At 49.2% G+C, this 16,037-nt stretch overlaps 1 protein-coding gene across 1 annotated transcript in view; it reads right to left on the reverse strand.

The window, feature by feature from the left end:
• Positions 1-16,037, reverse strand: part of Nat10 (N-acetyltransferase 10) — a 43,825-nt gene that overhangs the window by 17,449 nt on the left and 10,339 nt on the right. The window contains 8 exon segments of the mRNA XM_028877911.2: positions 3,474-3,572; positions 3,671-3,764; positions 4,565-4,698; positions 7,736-7,843; positions 7,940-8,054; positions 10,861-10,922; positions 13,168-13,290; positions 14,946-15,117. Coding sequence (XP_028733744.1) covers positions 3,474-3,572; positions 3,671-3,764; positions 4,565-4,698; positions 7,736-7,843; positions 7,940-8,054; positions 10,861-10,922; positions 13,168-13,290; positions 14,946-15,117 — 907 coding nt within the window.

Genomic DNA, 16,037 nt, shown 5'->3' on the forward strand with positions numbered 1-16,037 from the left:
CTTTTTCCTACAAAACAGAGGAAAGGGGTGGAGAGGCGGCTGGGTCCGTGAAGTATTCGCTGCATAAACTTGAGGGCCTGGGTTTGGAGCCGGCCCAACACCACAGGAACGCAGCACACAGAGCTGCAATCCCAATGGGCAGGGGACAGAGATGAACTGCCTGGGGCTTGCTGGTCAACCAGTCCAGCCCAATCTGGGGACTCAAGCTCAGCGAGCGAGAGCAACCGAGGAGGATACCCGACGTGGACCTCTGGCCTGCACACAGACTCATCTGTATATGCTCATTCATAAAAATATGCACACAGCATGCACACACACACACACACACACATACACACACACACACACACACACACAAATACAAGGAAATACCTACTCAATGGCTGCTAAAGGAAGAAGCAAGCTCATTGTGTAAAAGGACCTTGCAAATAGCCTGGCTTACAGAACTGACCGACTGACAGTAGCTACATTCCTTTCCCTCTTTTGTGTCTCTTGTTTTTCTTCAGCCTCAGATTAGGGGAGGTCAGTGGTGAGAGGCACAGCCCTTTCTGCATGTGACATGGGACTTCCATCTATGTGCTGTGTTCTCTGTCCTGACGCCAACAACCTCTGGTGTGGTAGGCAATTTCCAGACTACTCTTATTTATTTATTTTTTTGGTCAGGGAAAGCAAGGGGGTTGTCATGTAGCCAGGCTAGCCTCAAACTTGCCATGTAGCCGAAAATAACCCTGAACTAGAGTGTGGTGATATATTGTGTACCCCAATAAAGCTTGCCTAAGGATCAGAGGACAGAGCCAGCCACTAGATTAGACAGAGAGGCCAGACAGTGGTGGCACACACACCCTTAATCCTATCACTTGGAGGCAGAGATCAGGGTCTGGATCTCTGTGGGAACAGAGCCAGGCAGTGGTGGCACACACCTTTAATCCCAGTACTGGGAAGCACACACACGCCTTTAATCCCAGGAAGTGACGGCAGGGTGGAGAAGGTATATAAGGCCTGAGGAGACAGGAAGACCCTTTCAGGTGAGGACCCAGAGGAATTCGGTCAGTGGATTCGTGGAGTTGGTGAGGTAATAGGTTAGCTGTGGCTTGCTCTGCTTCTCTCATCTTTCAGCTTTCACCCCAATATCTGGCTCCAGGTTTTTATTAAAAGACCATCTAGATTCGACCAACACTGAAGATCCTCTTTCCTAAGTCCACATTGTTCCTTTTCCCATCCCCCACTACCCATCACCTCTTCCCTTTCCTCTCGTCTCATCCTTAAGAACATAAACAACCCATCGGTTTCTTTAGGGTTTTCTGCTGTTTTAAAAAGGCCATGGAGGCAATATGAATAACCAATGAAATAATTAAAGATAATTCAATTTCATAAACAATCAGAGAACTGTGGGAGACAGCATGCAGACAGACAAACCCAAATTCCTGGAATGGACATGATGTACAGATCTGTAAACCAGCATTTAGGACGTGAAGCCGGAAGTCTCAGAAGTCCAGGGCTCCACAGCGAGTTAGGGTCAGTCTGAGTAACATAGGCAGACTCTGGCTCAAACCAAACCAAGTAACAACCAGAACAACAACCAGGAGTGAGGATTCACACCTGATATCAGGAAGCTGAGACAGGAGGACAGTGAGCTGGAGGTCAAACACAACAAAACTCATAGCTGCTGCACCACACCCACAATGGCTGTGGCCCTAAGAAAATAAAAACTCAAACCAAAAAGTGGTATGAAGGTAACGGAACAACGCTGTAAAGGAGAATTTGGAAAAATCCCACAAAACTAGATATACACACATCTAAGTCTAAAGCTCAACAATTCAATACTTGTTCTAGAAAACAAAACAAACACAAACCCTAGTTCCTCACCCAACACTTAAAGGTGCATCAGTCTGACCTGCAAGCGTCAATCTAGAGATCTGGCACCAGATGCAGAATAAAAGGTGGACAGGGGCAGGGCAGTACATGCCTGCATACGGGGCAGACACCAAGAGCAGACTGCCACGCTGGCCATCCGGGTGCTAGGCTGGTCTCTGTGCTTTCCTACAGGCTTGATCAGGAGAGTAAGAAGATCGGGCTGTTCTGGAGGTGACTGGATCAGGGAGAGAGAGCTGCCCTACTCACTCCTGGTCTCACATCTTCCATGGGACCCCACGTCTTGATTCTTAACTAAACAATCACCTCATAAAAGCACAGAAGTGGACTCCAGGGAACGCCTGCTTTAATCTAATGCTCTTCTTTTTTCTCACTCTCCAGCCCAGAAAGGACACACTTGGAGTCTTAGAAAGCCAAGTCACCTCCTCCGCACTCACCCAGAGTCTATACACAAACAGAATCTTATAAAGAAAGGGGGTTGGGTTACACAACTTTAAAGAGAAACCAGGGCGGAACTAAGGCATTTCAGGGAAATGCTTTCCTTCTCTGGTTTGCATATACTTCCTGAATTTTAACAGTTCTCTGTAATCTGGGGGCCAGCAGCCCACCCTACCCCAGTTTTCCCCTCAGCTGAGGTCATCTGGCAACCGTGGAGGAAATGGGCAAGAAGAGACCAGGAAAGGGGCTTCAGAGACGGCTCAGCAGTTAGGAGTCCTGGCCGCTCTCCCAGGGAACTCAGGTTCAGTCCCAGCACCCACACTGGTAGATCCAACCATTTTTAACTCCAGTTCCAGGGGACCCAGAGCCCTCTTCTGGCCTTAATGGGCACCAGACACATCTGTGGTACATACATGCAGGCAAACACCCACACACATAAAATAATTTTTTTTAAAAAAGGAATCTACTAAAACTAATAAAGAACCTTGGGGTCAAGGCATCAACACTGGTGTTAGTCGTCCGCCTATCCCTCCTTGGCAGGTCTACTCACTGCTTCTGCAGGCTAAAGTTCAAGGACCACAAACTGCCAAGTTCACTCGGCTCGCTTCCCACGACAATCTAACTTCCAAAGCAACTAATGAATCCATCCAGCGAGAGCCAGTGAGTCTCGGTGCCTCTGCGATCCTGTCGCATGATGCCTCGTAGAGACTGAAGAACACTGAAGCCTTCAGACAAATGCAGAGCATTTGGGCTTACAGAATGCTCAAGATTTATGGAGCTCTCTGGAAAATGCTGTTTGAAAGGGAAATGGAGCATCGGCAAAGCCGCAAAGACCCCAGCACACTCCGCAAAGCTCTTTCCCCTTTGAAATGGTGATATTGTTGTTCTAGCTACAGATGTCCTACTTCAACACCTACAGTAACTCAGCAAAACCTGAACTGATTAGAACCACAGTTTTTTTCACTCATTAGCATACTCTCAGTCCCATTCATCTCACAGTCAAGAGACAAACTGTACTTTTCAATCCTACTACATGCATTTCTATTAGAAGACCTGAATGTCTTCACATTCAGCTGAAAATCTGCAACAGGGTTCTCCCACACCACTGCTAGGTCCACACAGCAGGGCCCTGGCCCACAGATCAGGACTGAGACGAGCCTCACCTGAATAGTCTGCCTGTGCTCTCGGAACACGTTGACCCTGATCACCGCTTTATTAAACTCGGGGTTTAGAGACTGTACAATCTCGTAATCCAGGTGTTCCTGGTGAGAGAGATTCAAACAAGTTACAGAAAGCAAGCACTCCACAGACCACTGGGCCTTTTCTGCATTAGAGCAAAGGTCCTACCCTACTTTCCTACCTGATACTGCAGAGCATCAAATCCTTTAAACACAAATTCAAACAGGGTGTGCAGGTTATCTGGGCTTGGGGAGGTGACAAAAATATTGGAATACCTGCAGAACGAAAGGGGGAGGGTTAGAAATAAGGAGACTTAGGACAGACGATACAAGCAGGGTATGGAGGTGCTGGTCGCAAGCCCTGGCACACGCTACCACATCAGTTGGGGTGCCGAGTGGCAGAGTAGGAGAAGTGCTGTCAGCATGCAGAACCCACACTGTCCCCAGCCCAGTCCTGACCAGAGGACAGCCTCGCACTCATCACTAGCCAGGCTATTTTGAAACTATGAAGTCATGGAGCTCAGCTCAGTGGGCGCTTAGGCCAGGGCCACAGCTCTGACAGCAGCAACTTGCTGGGGGATCCTGGGTAATTATCAGAACTCCCTGGGCCTTGGTTTACAACCCATACAAAATGCCCGCAGAACTCTAAGTATCACCAAGGCAGATCACCCATGCAGGACAATGGGTTGTAGGTCCCTCATCTAAGCTAGCAAAGCACACCGGGCAATTACATAAATACCCGACAAGGACAGAAAACAACATCTTACTGAAACAAGACCGACAACCAACCAAGATCCTAACACAGTTCGCTTGTATTTGCTCAGTCAGCAAAGCTGGTCACAGACACTCATGCTGACAGCTGTTCTTTGCATCTGGGCTTGTTCAAGGGAAGCAGTGAACAGAGCGCCCTGGTACTGCCTCTGCCCAGTGGGCCTCTCAAGGACCTAGGGGAACAGTGCTGCTGATTCCACACAAGTACCCGAGACCTAGACAGAAGTCACATGGTGACCAGCCCCGGTGAGGAACCAGACAATTCCGCCAGGCTCCCGACGCAAACACCCATGAAGAACCCTTACCCGAATGCCACTGCCCCAGCAATAGCCAGGCCCAGGGCTGCAGACTTGCCCCGTCCCCTGGCAGCGGTGAGTGCCACAGTACTCCTCAGGGTCTTCTCTGAGATCCCCTCAATGAATTTCAAGACAGCTTTGGCCTGTGTAAAGGGAAACGTTAAGTGAACACCCAGAAGGGCTCCAGGTTCAGCTCTTACCACCACCGTCTGTGTGTAGAGGCCAGGCTGATGCCGAGGCCAACCCAAGGGCATCAGTTCCTAGAGGCCAGAAAGCAGTGCTCAGCACCTACGCTTCTCACCCTCTCACCCCTCGGTCAGCTCCGCAGCTCTGTCAAGACCACAAGGACCAAGCGAGTGCCCGCGGCTCTGGTTTCTGTCTCCCCCATCGAGCCCTCCCCACACGCCCTAGTCGCAGGTACTTGCAGCCATTGCTCTACAGCTCCACCCACACCAGGCAGCTCAGACTTAAAGCTCGGGCAGAACAGGTCCCCAGACCTCCGTCTCTTAACCTCCCCAGCTGAGTGTGACTGTCCAGTTCTCTGTGCTCACATACCTCAGTTTTCTCACCCAACCCTGATTTTCTACTACCCCCTTTTGGGACCCCCTCACAACAGCCCTGCCATTCCTCATGTCCTCCTCTCCAGCTCTGCTCACAGCCCCTCCTGTCCCAGCTCACTCCATCCCAACAGCAGCTTCATAATTACCCTTCCTGCTTCAACCCACATCCCAGCACAGCCTGAAGTCAGCTCAGCAGCCAGAAGGTCCTTTTATAACCTTGGGGATGCTTCCACGCTGTGCTAAGAGACACAAAACTCTCCATGTCACCATCTCTCAAGCCACAGGCCTCCCAGTGGCCTCAATAACCTCCATATCCCCACCACCACCACTCCTTCTTGCTGAGCCCTGCTGGCCTCCTTGCTGGTCCCTAAGCACCCAAACCACATTCCTGCCTTAGGCCCTATACAGTTGTGACCATTCTGCCCAGGGACTCTTTCCACAGCTCCTTCAAGGCTTTGTTCAAATATCCCTTCTAAAATACTCCACCCCTCACCACTCTATCTAGAAGCTTCGGATATGCCCTAGGCCTCTAGGCTACCTTTCCTTTTTCTCTGCTCTACACAGCACTTTCCAGTAAACCATATGATTTGCTAATTTCCTCCACACAGAATCTGTCTCATCCAACAAAGGACAAGCTCTGAAGCAGGTACCCTCATTCACGTCCGAACCCAGCCCCCAGCCGAGCGCCTGGCACCAGAGGGAAACAGGACTAACTGGGAGCCACACTACTACTACTACTCGGGGCTAAATCTGGATCCCTGCTGAGATCTAGGACTGGGAAGGAGGCCATGGCTGGCTAGTCCTGAGGAGCAAGTCTTGCTCTTAAAGCCACGGCACTAAGCTGAAGGCCCAGTACAGAGGGGGAAGGGCTTCAGGACACCAGGCTAACGAGTCCAGCTTCATATTGGCCTAACTTGGCCTTCACTGGACTATATTTTACCTTTTTTTTTGTTTTTTGCTTTTTTTTTTTCAAGACAGGGTTTCTCTGTGTAGCTTTGTGCCTTTCCTGGATCTCGCTCTGTAGCCTAGGCTGGTCTCGAACTCACAGAGATCCGCCTGCCTCTGCCTCCCGAGTGCTGGGATTAAAGACGTGCGCCACCACTGCCCAGCTTATATTTTACTTTTTAAATTTTAGGAAAGTAAAGTTCTAAATGTTAATTACAAATAACTAGATTAAAAAGTATCCTAAAATATTTATCTAAAATGAAAGGCAAATGAAAATGAAAATTCTAAATGAAAAAGACAAATAAATAAGCAACGCAGACATGATAACCAAAAGGAAAACCAAAACAGAAATAACCAATAGTCACCGGCCCGCCTCTCTGTGATAATGCCAGTTCAAAACAGAAATAACCAATAGTCACCGGCCCGCCTCTCTGTGATAATGCCAGTTCAAAACAGAAATAACCAATCGTCACCGGCCCGCCCCTCTGTGATAATGCCAGTTCAAACAATGACGAGACGTCCCACACCTGACTAGTGTAGACTCCAATGTAACTGTGGAGAAGGCTGGAAGGCAGGCATTCTCCTGCACCGTCAGCAGCACTACCAACTGGGGGCACACTCATTTCAATGCCCACAATCTCCGACCCAGCAGCTCCTGGATCTACAATGGCCACAGATCTATCTGGGAGAATGTCCTAACAGTAACTCTTTTCTGAGACGGTGGCTTGCTCTACGTAGCCCAGGTTGGCCTCAGAAACAACTACCCTCCTGTCAGTATTAGACAAATACTCAGCACACAGGCATACACCATCATCACACCTGAAACTACTGTTTGTAATAGCAAGACAGTTGGAATCAACACAGATGCCCCTTTCTATTTCATTAACAAGTATGCTTTCATGTTTTACTAATTCCTTTTGTTTTAGATGGCTTCTCATGTTTTCTAAAGACAGGATCTCATGTATCCTAAGCTGGCCTGGAACTCACTATAGCCTAGCATGACCCTGAACTTCTAAGCCTCCTGCCTCCACCTCTGGAGCAGTAGGATTTCAGGCAGGCATCACCATGCCCAGTTTATGCAATGCTGGGGATCAACCCCAGAGCTTTGTGCACACCAGAAAAGCACTGAGTCTTCATCCCTTTTTTGGAGAAAGGATTTCACTATATAGCCCAGCCTGGCCTAAACTCATGGCAATCTTCCTATTAGCATATATACAATACACTACAATCCCAGATAGGATTCCCACTAGATGGGGCTTTAGTAAAAGAAGCCTGGAGCCCTCCCACTCCCAACTCTTTTATATAAGTCATAAGCAAAAACTCTGTACCAGCCAGGTAGTGGTGGCACATGCCTTTAATCTCAGCACTCAGGAGGCAGAGGTGGGCCTGGTCTACAGAGCGAGTTCCAGGACAGTCAGGGCTACACCCAGAAACCCTGGCTTGAAAAACAAAAACCCCTTGTATCGTCAAACTTAACTGAGATTAAAGAACACAGAACCATCATCCTCTATGGAAAAGACAATTCCTCTCCTCAGCACAGCTCACTGCCTGCCTTTCTGTGTACAGCCCTGATGCTGCAGGGCTGGCATGACCTAGCCTGGTTCCTGTTGCTTTCTTCTTGCTGTCTTACCTTGTGCTGTCTATCAGGGTGGGGAAGCCCCGACCAAACACGTACCTGGTCCAGGGTCTTGCAGCAGTCCACCAAAACCCCCACAGGCTGAGTGTCCTGCAAACTCTCTTTCAACTCCTGCAGCTCCAGAGCAGCAGGACTGAGATTCTCATCCTATCAGAGAAGAGAAAGCAGTCTGCCTTGACCCAGGAGTTCACATGGAAATTATACCCGACACCCACCAGACCAGGCCCCCTCACCCAGACTCACCGGGGCCTGAGGAGGTAAGGCCTCAATGCTGGCCACGTGGGAGGAGATGGGCAGGATGTTGAGCTGGTCATCAATGACCAGACACTTCTTACAAGAGGCCAGGGAGAGAATAAACCTGAGGGACAGACAGAGCTGCTGCAGTGAGGTGACAGGAAAGGCAGGCAATGTCTAAGCAAGAACTCAGGTTTCTTCAGGAAACACAGTCAGGACCCAGGTGGAGAACAGCGAGACGCCTTCAGCCACCTCTGCAAGTCACCTGAGCGTATTTACACAGGAAAAGCTAGGACCCTACCGGGAGCTCCCCTGTCAGCAAGCACCACTGCTCCTGGGTCATTTGCCACCCCCCATCCAAAGCTCCTTAGCAATAAGGTAGCTCGGACTCCAGATCCAAGCCACATATGGTCACCAGGCACACAGAGAAACCCGAATCCACCTCTTGTTACGGGAAGAAAAAAGCAAAAGCAGAGGGGAAAGCCCTCTTCACTTTCCATGCACATGTGGTGGTCTGCCTAAGAATGGCCCCAGAGGCTCACAGATCTGAGTGCACAGTCATCAGAGAGCGGCACTAGTTGAAAAGGATTAGAAGGATCAGGAGGTGAGGCCTCTCTGGAGTAAGCATGCCCCTGCTGGGTGGGCTCTGAGGTTTCTGTTTTGTTTTTTTTTTTTTTTGGTTTTTCGAGACAGGGTTTCTCTGTGTAGCTTTGCGCCTTTCCTGGAGCTCACTTGGTAGTCCAGGCTGTCCTCGAACTCACAGAGATCCGCCTGCCTCTGCCTCCCGAGTGCTGGGATTAAAGGCGTGCGCCACCAACGCCCGGCTGGCTCTGAGGTTTCTAAAGCCCATGCCAGGCCCATGCTCCCTCTCTGCCTGCAGATCAGGATGTAGCTCTCAGCTACTGCTCCAGGGCCAGGAATGCTGCCATGACCCTGCCATGGTCTGCCATGATGATCCTGGACTAAGCTCGGAGACTGTAATGAAGCCTCCATTTAAATGCTTAATTTCCTAAGAGTTTCTTTGGTCATGGTGTCTCTTCACGTGACTAAGACAGCACGCTTTTAAGAGCCTCTTAGTGGTTAAGAGCACTTGTTCTTGCAAAGTCTCAGGTTTGATATCCAGCACTCACATGGCAGCTCAGGACTCTTCAGAATCCGATACCCTTCCCTGACCTCCACTGGCACCAGACACCAGGAGCTCATTACCTCCCTCTGGTACTGTGGGCACTTGAACACAAAATAATTTTTTTTAAAGAGGCTGAGCTCTCTGTTCACAGGTGTCTCCACTAGTCACCAGCACACGGGTGCCCCCCACCCTCCATCACACTCAGCTCAAGTCGGAAAGACTCCGGAGCTCATCAAGGCCGGGGGTTTCTTAGCCTCAGCAGAACCGCCATCTTGGAGCTGACAGTTCTTTTCCACAGCGGCTGTTTCGTCCACTGGGGGTTCTCAGCACCAACCCTAGCTTCTTTCTACGCACTAAGTGCCAATGGCACCCTCACCCCACCATCCCCAGAGTCAGGATATGATGCTCAAAGGTCTCCTGTTTTGTCAAATATCCCTAGAGGGCAAAGTCACCTCCAGTTAGAAAACTACTGGTCTAGACCAAAGCTTAAAGCAGTGGTTCTCAACCTTCCTAATTGCTACTTCATAACTGTGATTTTGCTGCTGTTATGAATCATAATGTAAATATCTGTGTTTTACGATGGTCTTAGGAAACCCCTGTGAAAGGGTCATTCTACCACCCCCACCAAGGGGTCATGAACCACAGATTGAGAACTGGTGGCTGAAAATGTTTCACTGGCTACTAAGGTCCTTTAAAAAGGAGGCTCCGTGGGAAACAATCAGTAAAACACGGTCTAGCTTAATGGTTCTCGACCTTCCTAATGCCGTGACCCTTTACTACAGTTTCTCAGGTTGCGGTGACCCCAACCATAAAATCATTTCATCGCTACTTCATAACTGTGATTTTGCTGCTGTTATGAATCATAATGTAGATATCTGATATGTGACTCTGTGGGGGTCGAGACCCACATGTTGTGAACTGTTCTAGCTGTTGCAAAACATTTCAGAGGCTCAGGCAGCCTTCAAAAAGGAAAAATTAACAGTTCCCACACTTAACCAGCCAGAAAACCCTCATACCATAAAGTCCCTCTTAAAAGACTAGTGTTCTAGCCAGGCAGTGGTGGCGCACACCTTTAGTCCCAGCAGAGGCAAGGGGATCTCTGTGAGTTCGAGGCCAGCCTAGTCTATAGACGGAGTTCCAGGACAGAGAAACCCTGCCTCTGAGATGCCTTCTGGGAAAGTGATCTAGATCAGCAGCTCTCAACCAGTAGGTCATGACCCTTTTGGGAATCTAATGACCCTTTCATAGGAGTTGCCTAAGACCACTGCAAATACCAGATGTTTACATTATGATTCATAACAATCGCAAAATTACAGTTCTGTAGTAACAGAAATAATGTTATGGCTGGAGTCAGCACAACATGAAGAATTGTACTAAAGGGTCGAAGCATTAAGGAGGCTGAGAAGTACTGCTCCAGACAAACCAGCCCTTGGACAGAGGAATAAGCTGAGAGCTGAAGAAGAGAGAGCCACTAAGCGGGTCAGATCAGCAGCAAGGTTAAGCACAGTCCCAGCTCCTTCTCTTCGTCAGCTGGTTTCACAGGAATGGCTGCTAGCAGGGTCTCACTGCTAGCTGGATGAACACTTGTAATTCTAGCACTTGGGAAGCTGAGGCAGGTGAGTCTTAAGTTTGAGGCTAGCCGAAGCGACACAGTGAAAACCTGTCTCAAAACAAAACAAGCCTCACTTTTGAAAGCCTGTACTACGCCCCTCTGATACAAGAGCAAACTCACTGGGTCCAAGATAGAAACATTTCTTCTCCCATTCTGTTCCCAGCAACATTAGGAACTGACCTGTAGACCTACCTCTCATTAAATCTTCCCACCACGTCCTGATGGGCCTCCGTCCTGTACCTGGAATGCACATCCTAAGAAAGCAAGAGAACATCCATTGACAAAATCTTCGAAAGCAACATGAAACGTTACTCTAGGCAACATCAGCAAATCTGTGAGGAGTAAGACCAACTCCTCCCTCCGTGCTGCATCAGACACCACAGGCAAGACTGCTATCCCATTCACTGCCCCTCACCTACTACTGATCTTTTCCACAGTTCATCCAGCACCACAACTCAGCTAAATGCACAAGCCAACTAGTGTGCCAGATACACGACATGTGCACTGTAAACAAGAATTCTGTTCTCATGGAGCATACGACCTCACAGTTAAAGACACAGTGGTGTTACAAATGAAACATAGTGTGAAGAGAGCAAATGAGGAGACCCACTTACTTAAGGTGGTCAGGGAAGGTCTTTCAGAGATGAGAAGAATGGAGGAGCAAGCAGCAAGTCCAAGAGATGGGATGAATAAATAAACCAATGTGGGCACACACAAAGTCATCCATTCATTCACTCCCATGTCTCATGAGTGCTTCATACATGCCAGGGGAACACAGCCGAGCCCTGCTCTCCCCAAGCCCACAACAACAGAGGACAGACAAACACACATATAAACGGTAGGGGAAACACAATTGAGGTGGTGTGAGTAAGAACAGCCCCCAGAGGCCGATATATTTGAATGCTTAGTTATCCTGGTTAGGTTTATGTCAACTTGACACAGGCTGGAGTCTTCAGAGGTGGAAGCCTCAGCTGAAAACAATGCCTCAATACGATGGGGCTGTAGGCAAGCCTGTAGGGCATTTGTGGGAGAGCTCAACCCATTGTGGGTAGAGTGGCCCCTGGGATGGTGGTCCTGGGTTCTGTAAAAAAGCAGGCTGAACAAGCCAGTAAGCAGCACTCCTCCATGGCCTCTGTATCAACTCCTACCTGTAGGTTCCTGCCCTATATTGAGTTCCTGACATGACTTCCTTCAATGAACAGGGATATGAGGTGTAAACCAAATAAACCCTTTCCTCCCCCACTTGCTTTTGGTCACAGTGTTTCGTCACAGCCTCAGTAAGCCTGACTAGGACAGTAGTTATCAGGCAGTGACACTATTTGAGAAGGGTTAGGGGGTGTGGTCTTGCTGGGGGAAGCACACCACTAGGAGTGGGCTTGGAGGTTTCAAAAGGCCACATCAGACCCAGCCTCTCTCTGTCTGGATGAGGACGCTTACAGCTCCCAGCCACTTCTCCAGAACCAGGCCCACAGCCTTGCTGCCATGCTCTCCGCCATGATAATGGACTAACCTCTGAAACTGTGAGCAAGCCCCCCAGTTAAATTCTTTCTTTTATAATAAGAGCTGCCTCGGTCACGGCATCGCCTCACAGCAACACAACAGTGACTAAGACAACAATGCAGACAAAAGAGTGACAGATGGAACTGCCTTGTCAAAAAGGCTGTGGTGGCCGTCACAGGGCCCACACCTGTAATCCCATCTCCTGGAGGAGGAAACAGGATAAAGAGTTGAAGGTCATCCTCACGCAGATATTCAAGGGAAGCACATTCCAGAAGGAGTATTAAGTGCAAAGGCCCTGGGGTATGTCTGAAGGTATCAGAGGGGCTTTAGTGGCAACTGAGGGTGGGTGCGGGAGTGATAGAACGCAGCCTCAAAATCGCAGGAAGTCTATCTCACCAGAAAAACGGCTCATCGGATGCCAGGACCGACTGCAGCACCATCCCTGAGCCCCTGGGGATAACTTTAAATTTGGCTCTCAGGACACTGGCCTGGCAAGACAACCCCATTCTTGCCATGTCCTCGTTGTCTCGTTTTGGAGGGGCACTACCTCGGCCCATAGTTGAAATTCTTGCCAGACTGAAGTAGAACTAGCAACTATTACTTTGTTTTCCCTCAAAGAGTGCTGGTGAGGAAATCTGCAGTCCCTCTATACGAGACACAAAGTTAGGCCTAGGCCCATGGAAGTACACACCTACAATTCCAGCACTAGGTGGGGCTGGGGCAAGAGGATCAGGGGTTCAAGACCAGTCCTGGCTGGAAAGTGAGAGCCTGTATCACAAAACAAAACCAAACAAAAGCTGCACTGCGTCTCAATCTCCCCAGTGTGGAACTGTACCTGTCTGAAGAGAACCGTGACCTTCGGAGACTCCTCACATGAGCAGAAGGTCCTCTGCAGTGAGGCTGGTGAAGCCGACGTGGCTGCTGTGCAGACACTCGCTGCCGGTGCCCACACCCCACGGCGAAGGCAGCCGTCCGCACTAAGTCCCGGAGCGCTCTTACCATGGTCATTGTGTACAGCTGCTTCAGCGAGTTCATGGTCCGTAAGAGGATGACCACCAGTCCACCACCTTCTACCGTTTCTACAGTTCTGGCCAGCAAGTTCGGAGTTAAGGCTTCAAAATCCTAGAAGGAACCGGAGGCCTTAGGAAGGAAGGGCCAATGGCACAAGCAGCCCTTCCCGACTGCCCAACTAAGGGACAGCGGTACACAACGAGGGCTGCAGAGCGCAAGCCCCAAACCTCGCCTCTCCCACCTTCCCACCAGCGAACAAAGGGACCACAGGAGACAGCCCATCCTCGGGGTTCAGGAGGACTGGGGATTATAATCTAATAAACTATCCGGAAGCAAGGCTACCACAGTTCACTGATTCACATCTAATTTCAGAAGCATCTTTCCTTCTCTGGACAGTTTATAGACAAGCTGACAAAACTAAACTACACCACATGGGGGCACTACTGCCCAAAGGAACGGGTATTCTGGTGCCTGGTAATGGCTGGTGCAGAACACTGAGACCAGAAAAAAAAAAAAACAGAGGTGGGAACACTTTCAGGCTCGCCAGGTGGGCTGGAAGCCAGCCTTGCTGAGACAACTCACTAGAGATGCAGAAGAAAACCCTAAGAACTCCGATACTTGAGTTCCCATTCTCACTTTTTTTTTTTTTTTTTTTTTTTTTTAAGATTTATTTATTATGTATACAGAAGAGGGGTGCCAGATCTCATTACAGATGGTTGTGAGCCACCATGTGGGTGCTGGGAATTGAACTCAAGACCTCTGGAAGAGCAGTCGGTGCTCTTAACCTCTGAGCCATCTCTCCAGCCCCCCCATTCTCACTTTTAACTTACATTTTGTGAGCTGTTTTCAAATTTACATAATTATGGTCATAGTACTTATGTAAATACGCATGGATTTGTACAGACATTTTGTCATGGGGTGGGGCCTAAAAGGTGTATCACAGACATCAAATAAAGTCAAATACCATATAACAACCACCTGAACTAAGAAACATGTTTGATTACCTTGTCTGGCAAGCAAACAAACACCAGTGCTAAGGGGAAGGATGGGTTCCTAAGGGCAAGGATGGGGGCAGGGAACGGGCTTTTGCAATTCAGAAGCAGGTCCAGGGCTGGGTGACTAGGACCAGGCTAGGGTTTCAGTTCCACAAGGACCTGGTTTCTAGGGTGACCCTAAGTCCACACTACTTGTGGACTGCTGATGGTTTCCTTTCAGGAGACAGGAACACATGATGGCGGCCAGGCTGGTCTCAAGCTCACAGGTCTCCTGCCTCAGTGTGTCCCACTGGCCAGAACTTCCTGACCAGCATGGCGGGTAGGAAGCACCTGGATGATGCAGCACTCTCCTTCTCCTCCACTCGGGTACAGAAAATCCTTTTTTCTTTTTTTTTTTTTTTTTTTTTTTTGGTTTTTGGCTTTTCAAGAAACCCGTGTTTCTTGTTTCTCTGTGTAGTTTTGGTGCTGTCCTGGATCTCGTTCTGTAGACCAGGCTGGCCTCGAACTCACAGAGATCTGCCTGCCTCTGCCTCCCGAGTGCTGGAGTTAAAGGTGTGAACCACTACTGCCCGGATGAAAATTCTTTTTATATAGGAGCAAGGAACCCAGTTTCCTTTTAAAAGTGGCCCGAGTCTTCCGGTAACAATGCTTAGGTGTAATGCTTACATGTGAACCCTCTCTCCTTACTGTACCCCTGTGCTCAGCGGGGAAGCAAGCAGCCTCAGCCCCCTGCCCCATGCCTGAAGTGCCAGGCACGAAGACGCCACCCACCTGGAGGACACACATGCCGAAGGTATTCCCCAGGATCTTGTGAGTTTCGTTGTAGTAGCAATAGCGAATGTTTGTGGCTGCTACGAAGAGCTCAAAGGGGTCATCTTGCTTTATGTTCAAGGTCCCGCTTTTTATTTTCTTCTGTAGCTGCCGCATTCTCTTCTTCCGGTGACTGCAATACCACCATCCCAAGAAAGGCAATTAACCAGGGGCAGAAAAGGCAAGAGAGGCTCATTGGTCCTCTCAGCCCTGCAGGGCTCGGGAAAATGAGAAGCGGTGAGCGCGGCAGTGCCTGCCTCCTTTACTTTAAGGGGGAAGGAGTGAGAGGTTCACTGGGATGTCCTGGTCAAGACAGACTTTGCAAGCTGACAGGATGGCTCAGTGGGCGATTGCCAAACAAGCCTAACAACCTGAGTCCAATCCCTACAACCCAGGGAAAGGTAGGGAACCAGCTCAACTAAGTTGTCCTTTGACCCCCACATACACAGTGGCATACATAACACGCGCGCGCACACACGTACACGCACAGGCACGTGAGCACACACTTTGGAGTACATGTGAACTACTCCACTATTTGCTATAAAAGATGGCACAGGAGCAGCAAGGTCTAATATTTGGCCACAAGTGGAGCTTAAAACCAAACCTAGATGCCTCATTACCTTAAGTCTGAAACCATTGTTTCCACTAACTGCTGCTCCCCACAGGGCCTGGGGAAGATGGGAAGCTAGCAGGTTACAACACTCATGTCTCCTAGACAAATCCTTCACTTCTTTGTCCATAGTGTGAGTCACGTCTCAAGGATAGTGTTTCTCTAAGGAAAGGACAGAAGGATTGAGACAGGACCTAGACAGCCCTGAGGAATTACCTGTCTTTCATTTAAATCTCCCAAGATTTATTTTTATGTGTATGGGCAGTTTTGCAGTTTTGTATATCTATGCACCATGCGTGTGCAGTGTCACGTGTGGGCTGGAAATCGTGGTTCTTTCAACCACTGAACCATCTCTCCATTAGTCCTTTATAAGACAACCCACGACTTTCAGGATGGTGGTGGCCTCTAGCTGACGACAATCTTATAGAGCTTCTCTCACTGAA

The sequence above is a fragment of the Peromyscus leucopus genome, chromosome 4 (genome assembly GCF_004664715.2).
Source record: "Peromyscus leucopus breed LL Stock chromosome 4, UCI_PerLeu_2.1, whole genome shotgun sequence".
Taxonomy (NCBI): Eukaryota; Metazoa; Chordata; class Mammalia; order Rodentia; family Cricetidae; genus Peromyscus; species Peromyscus leucopus.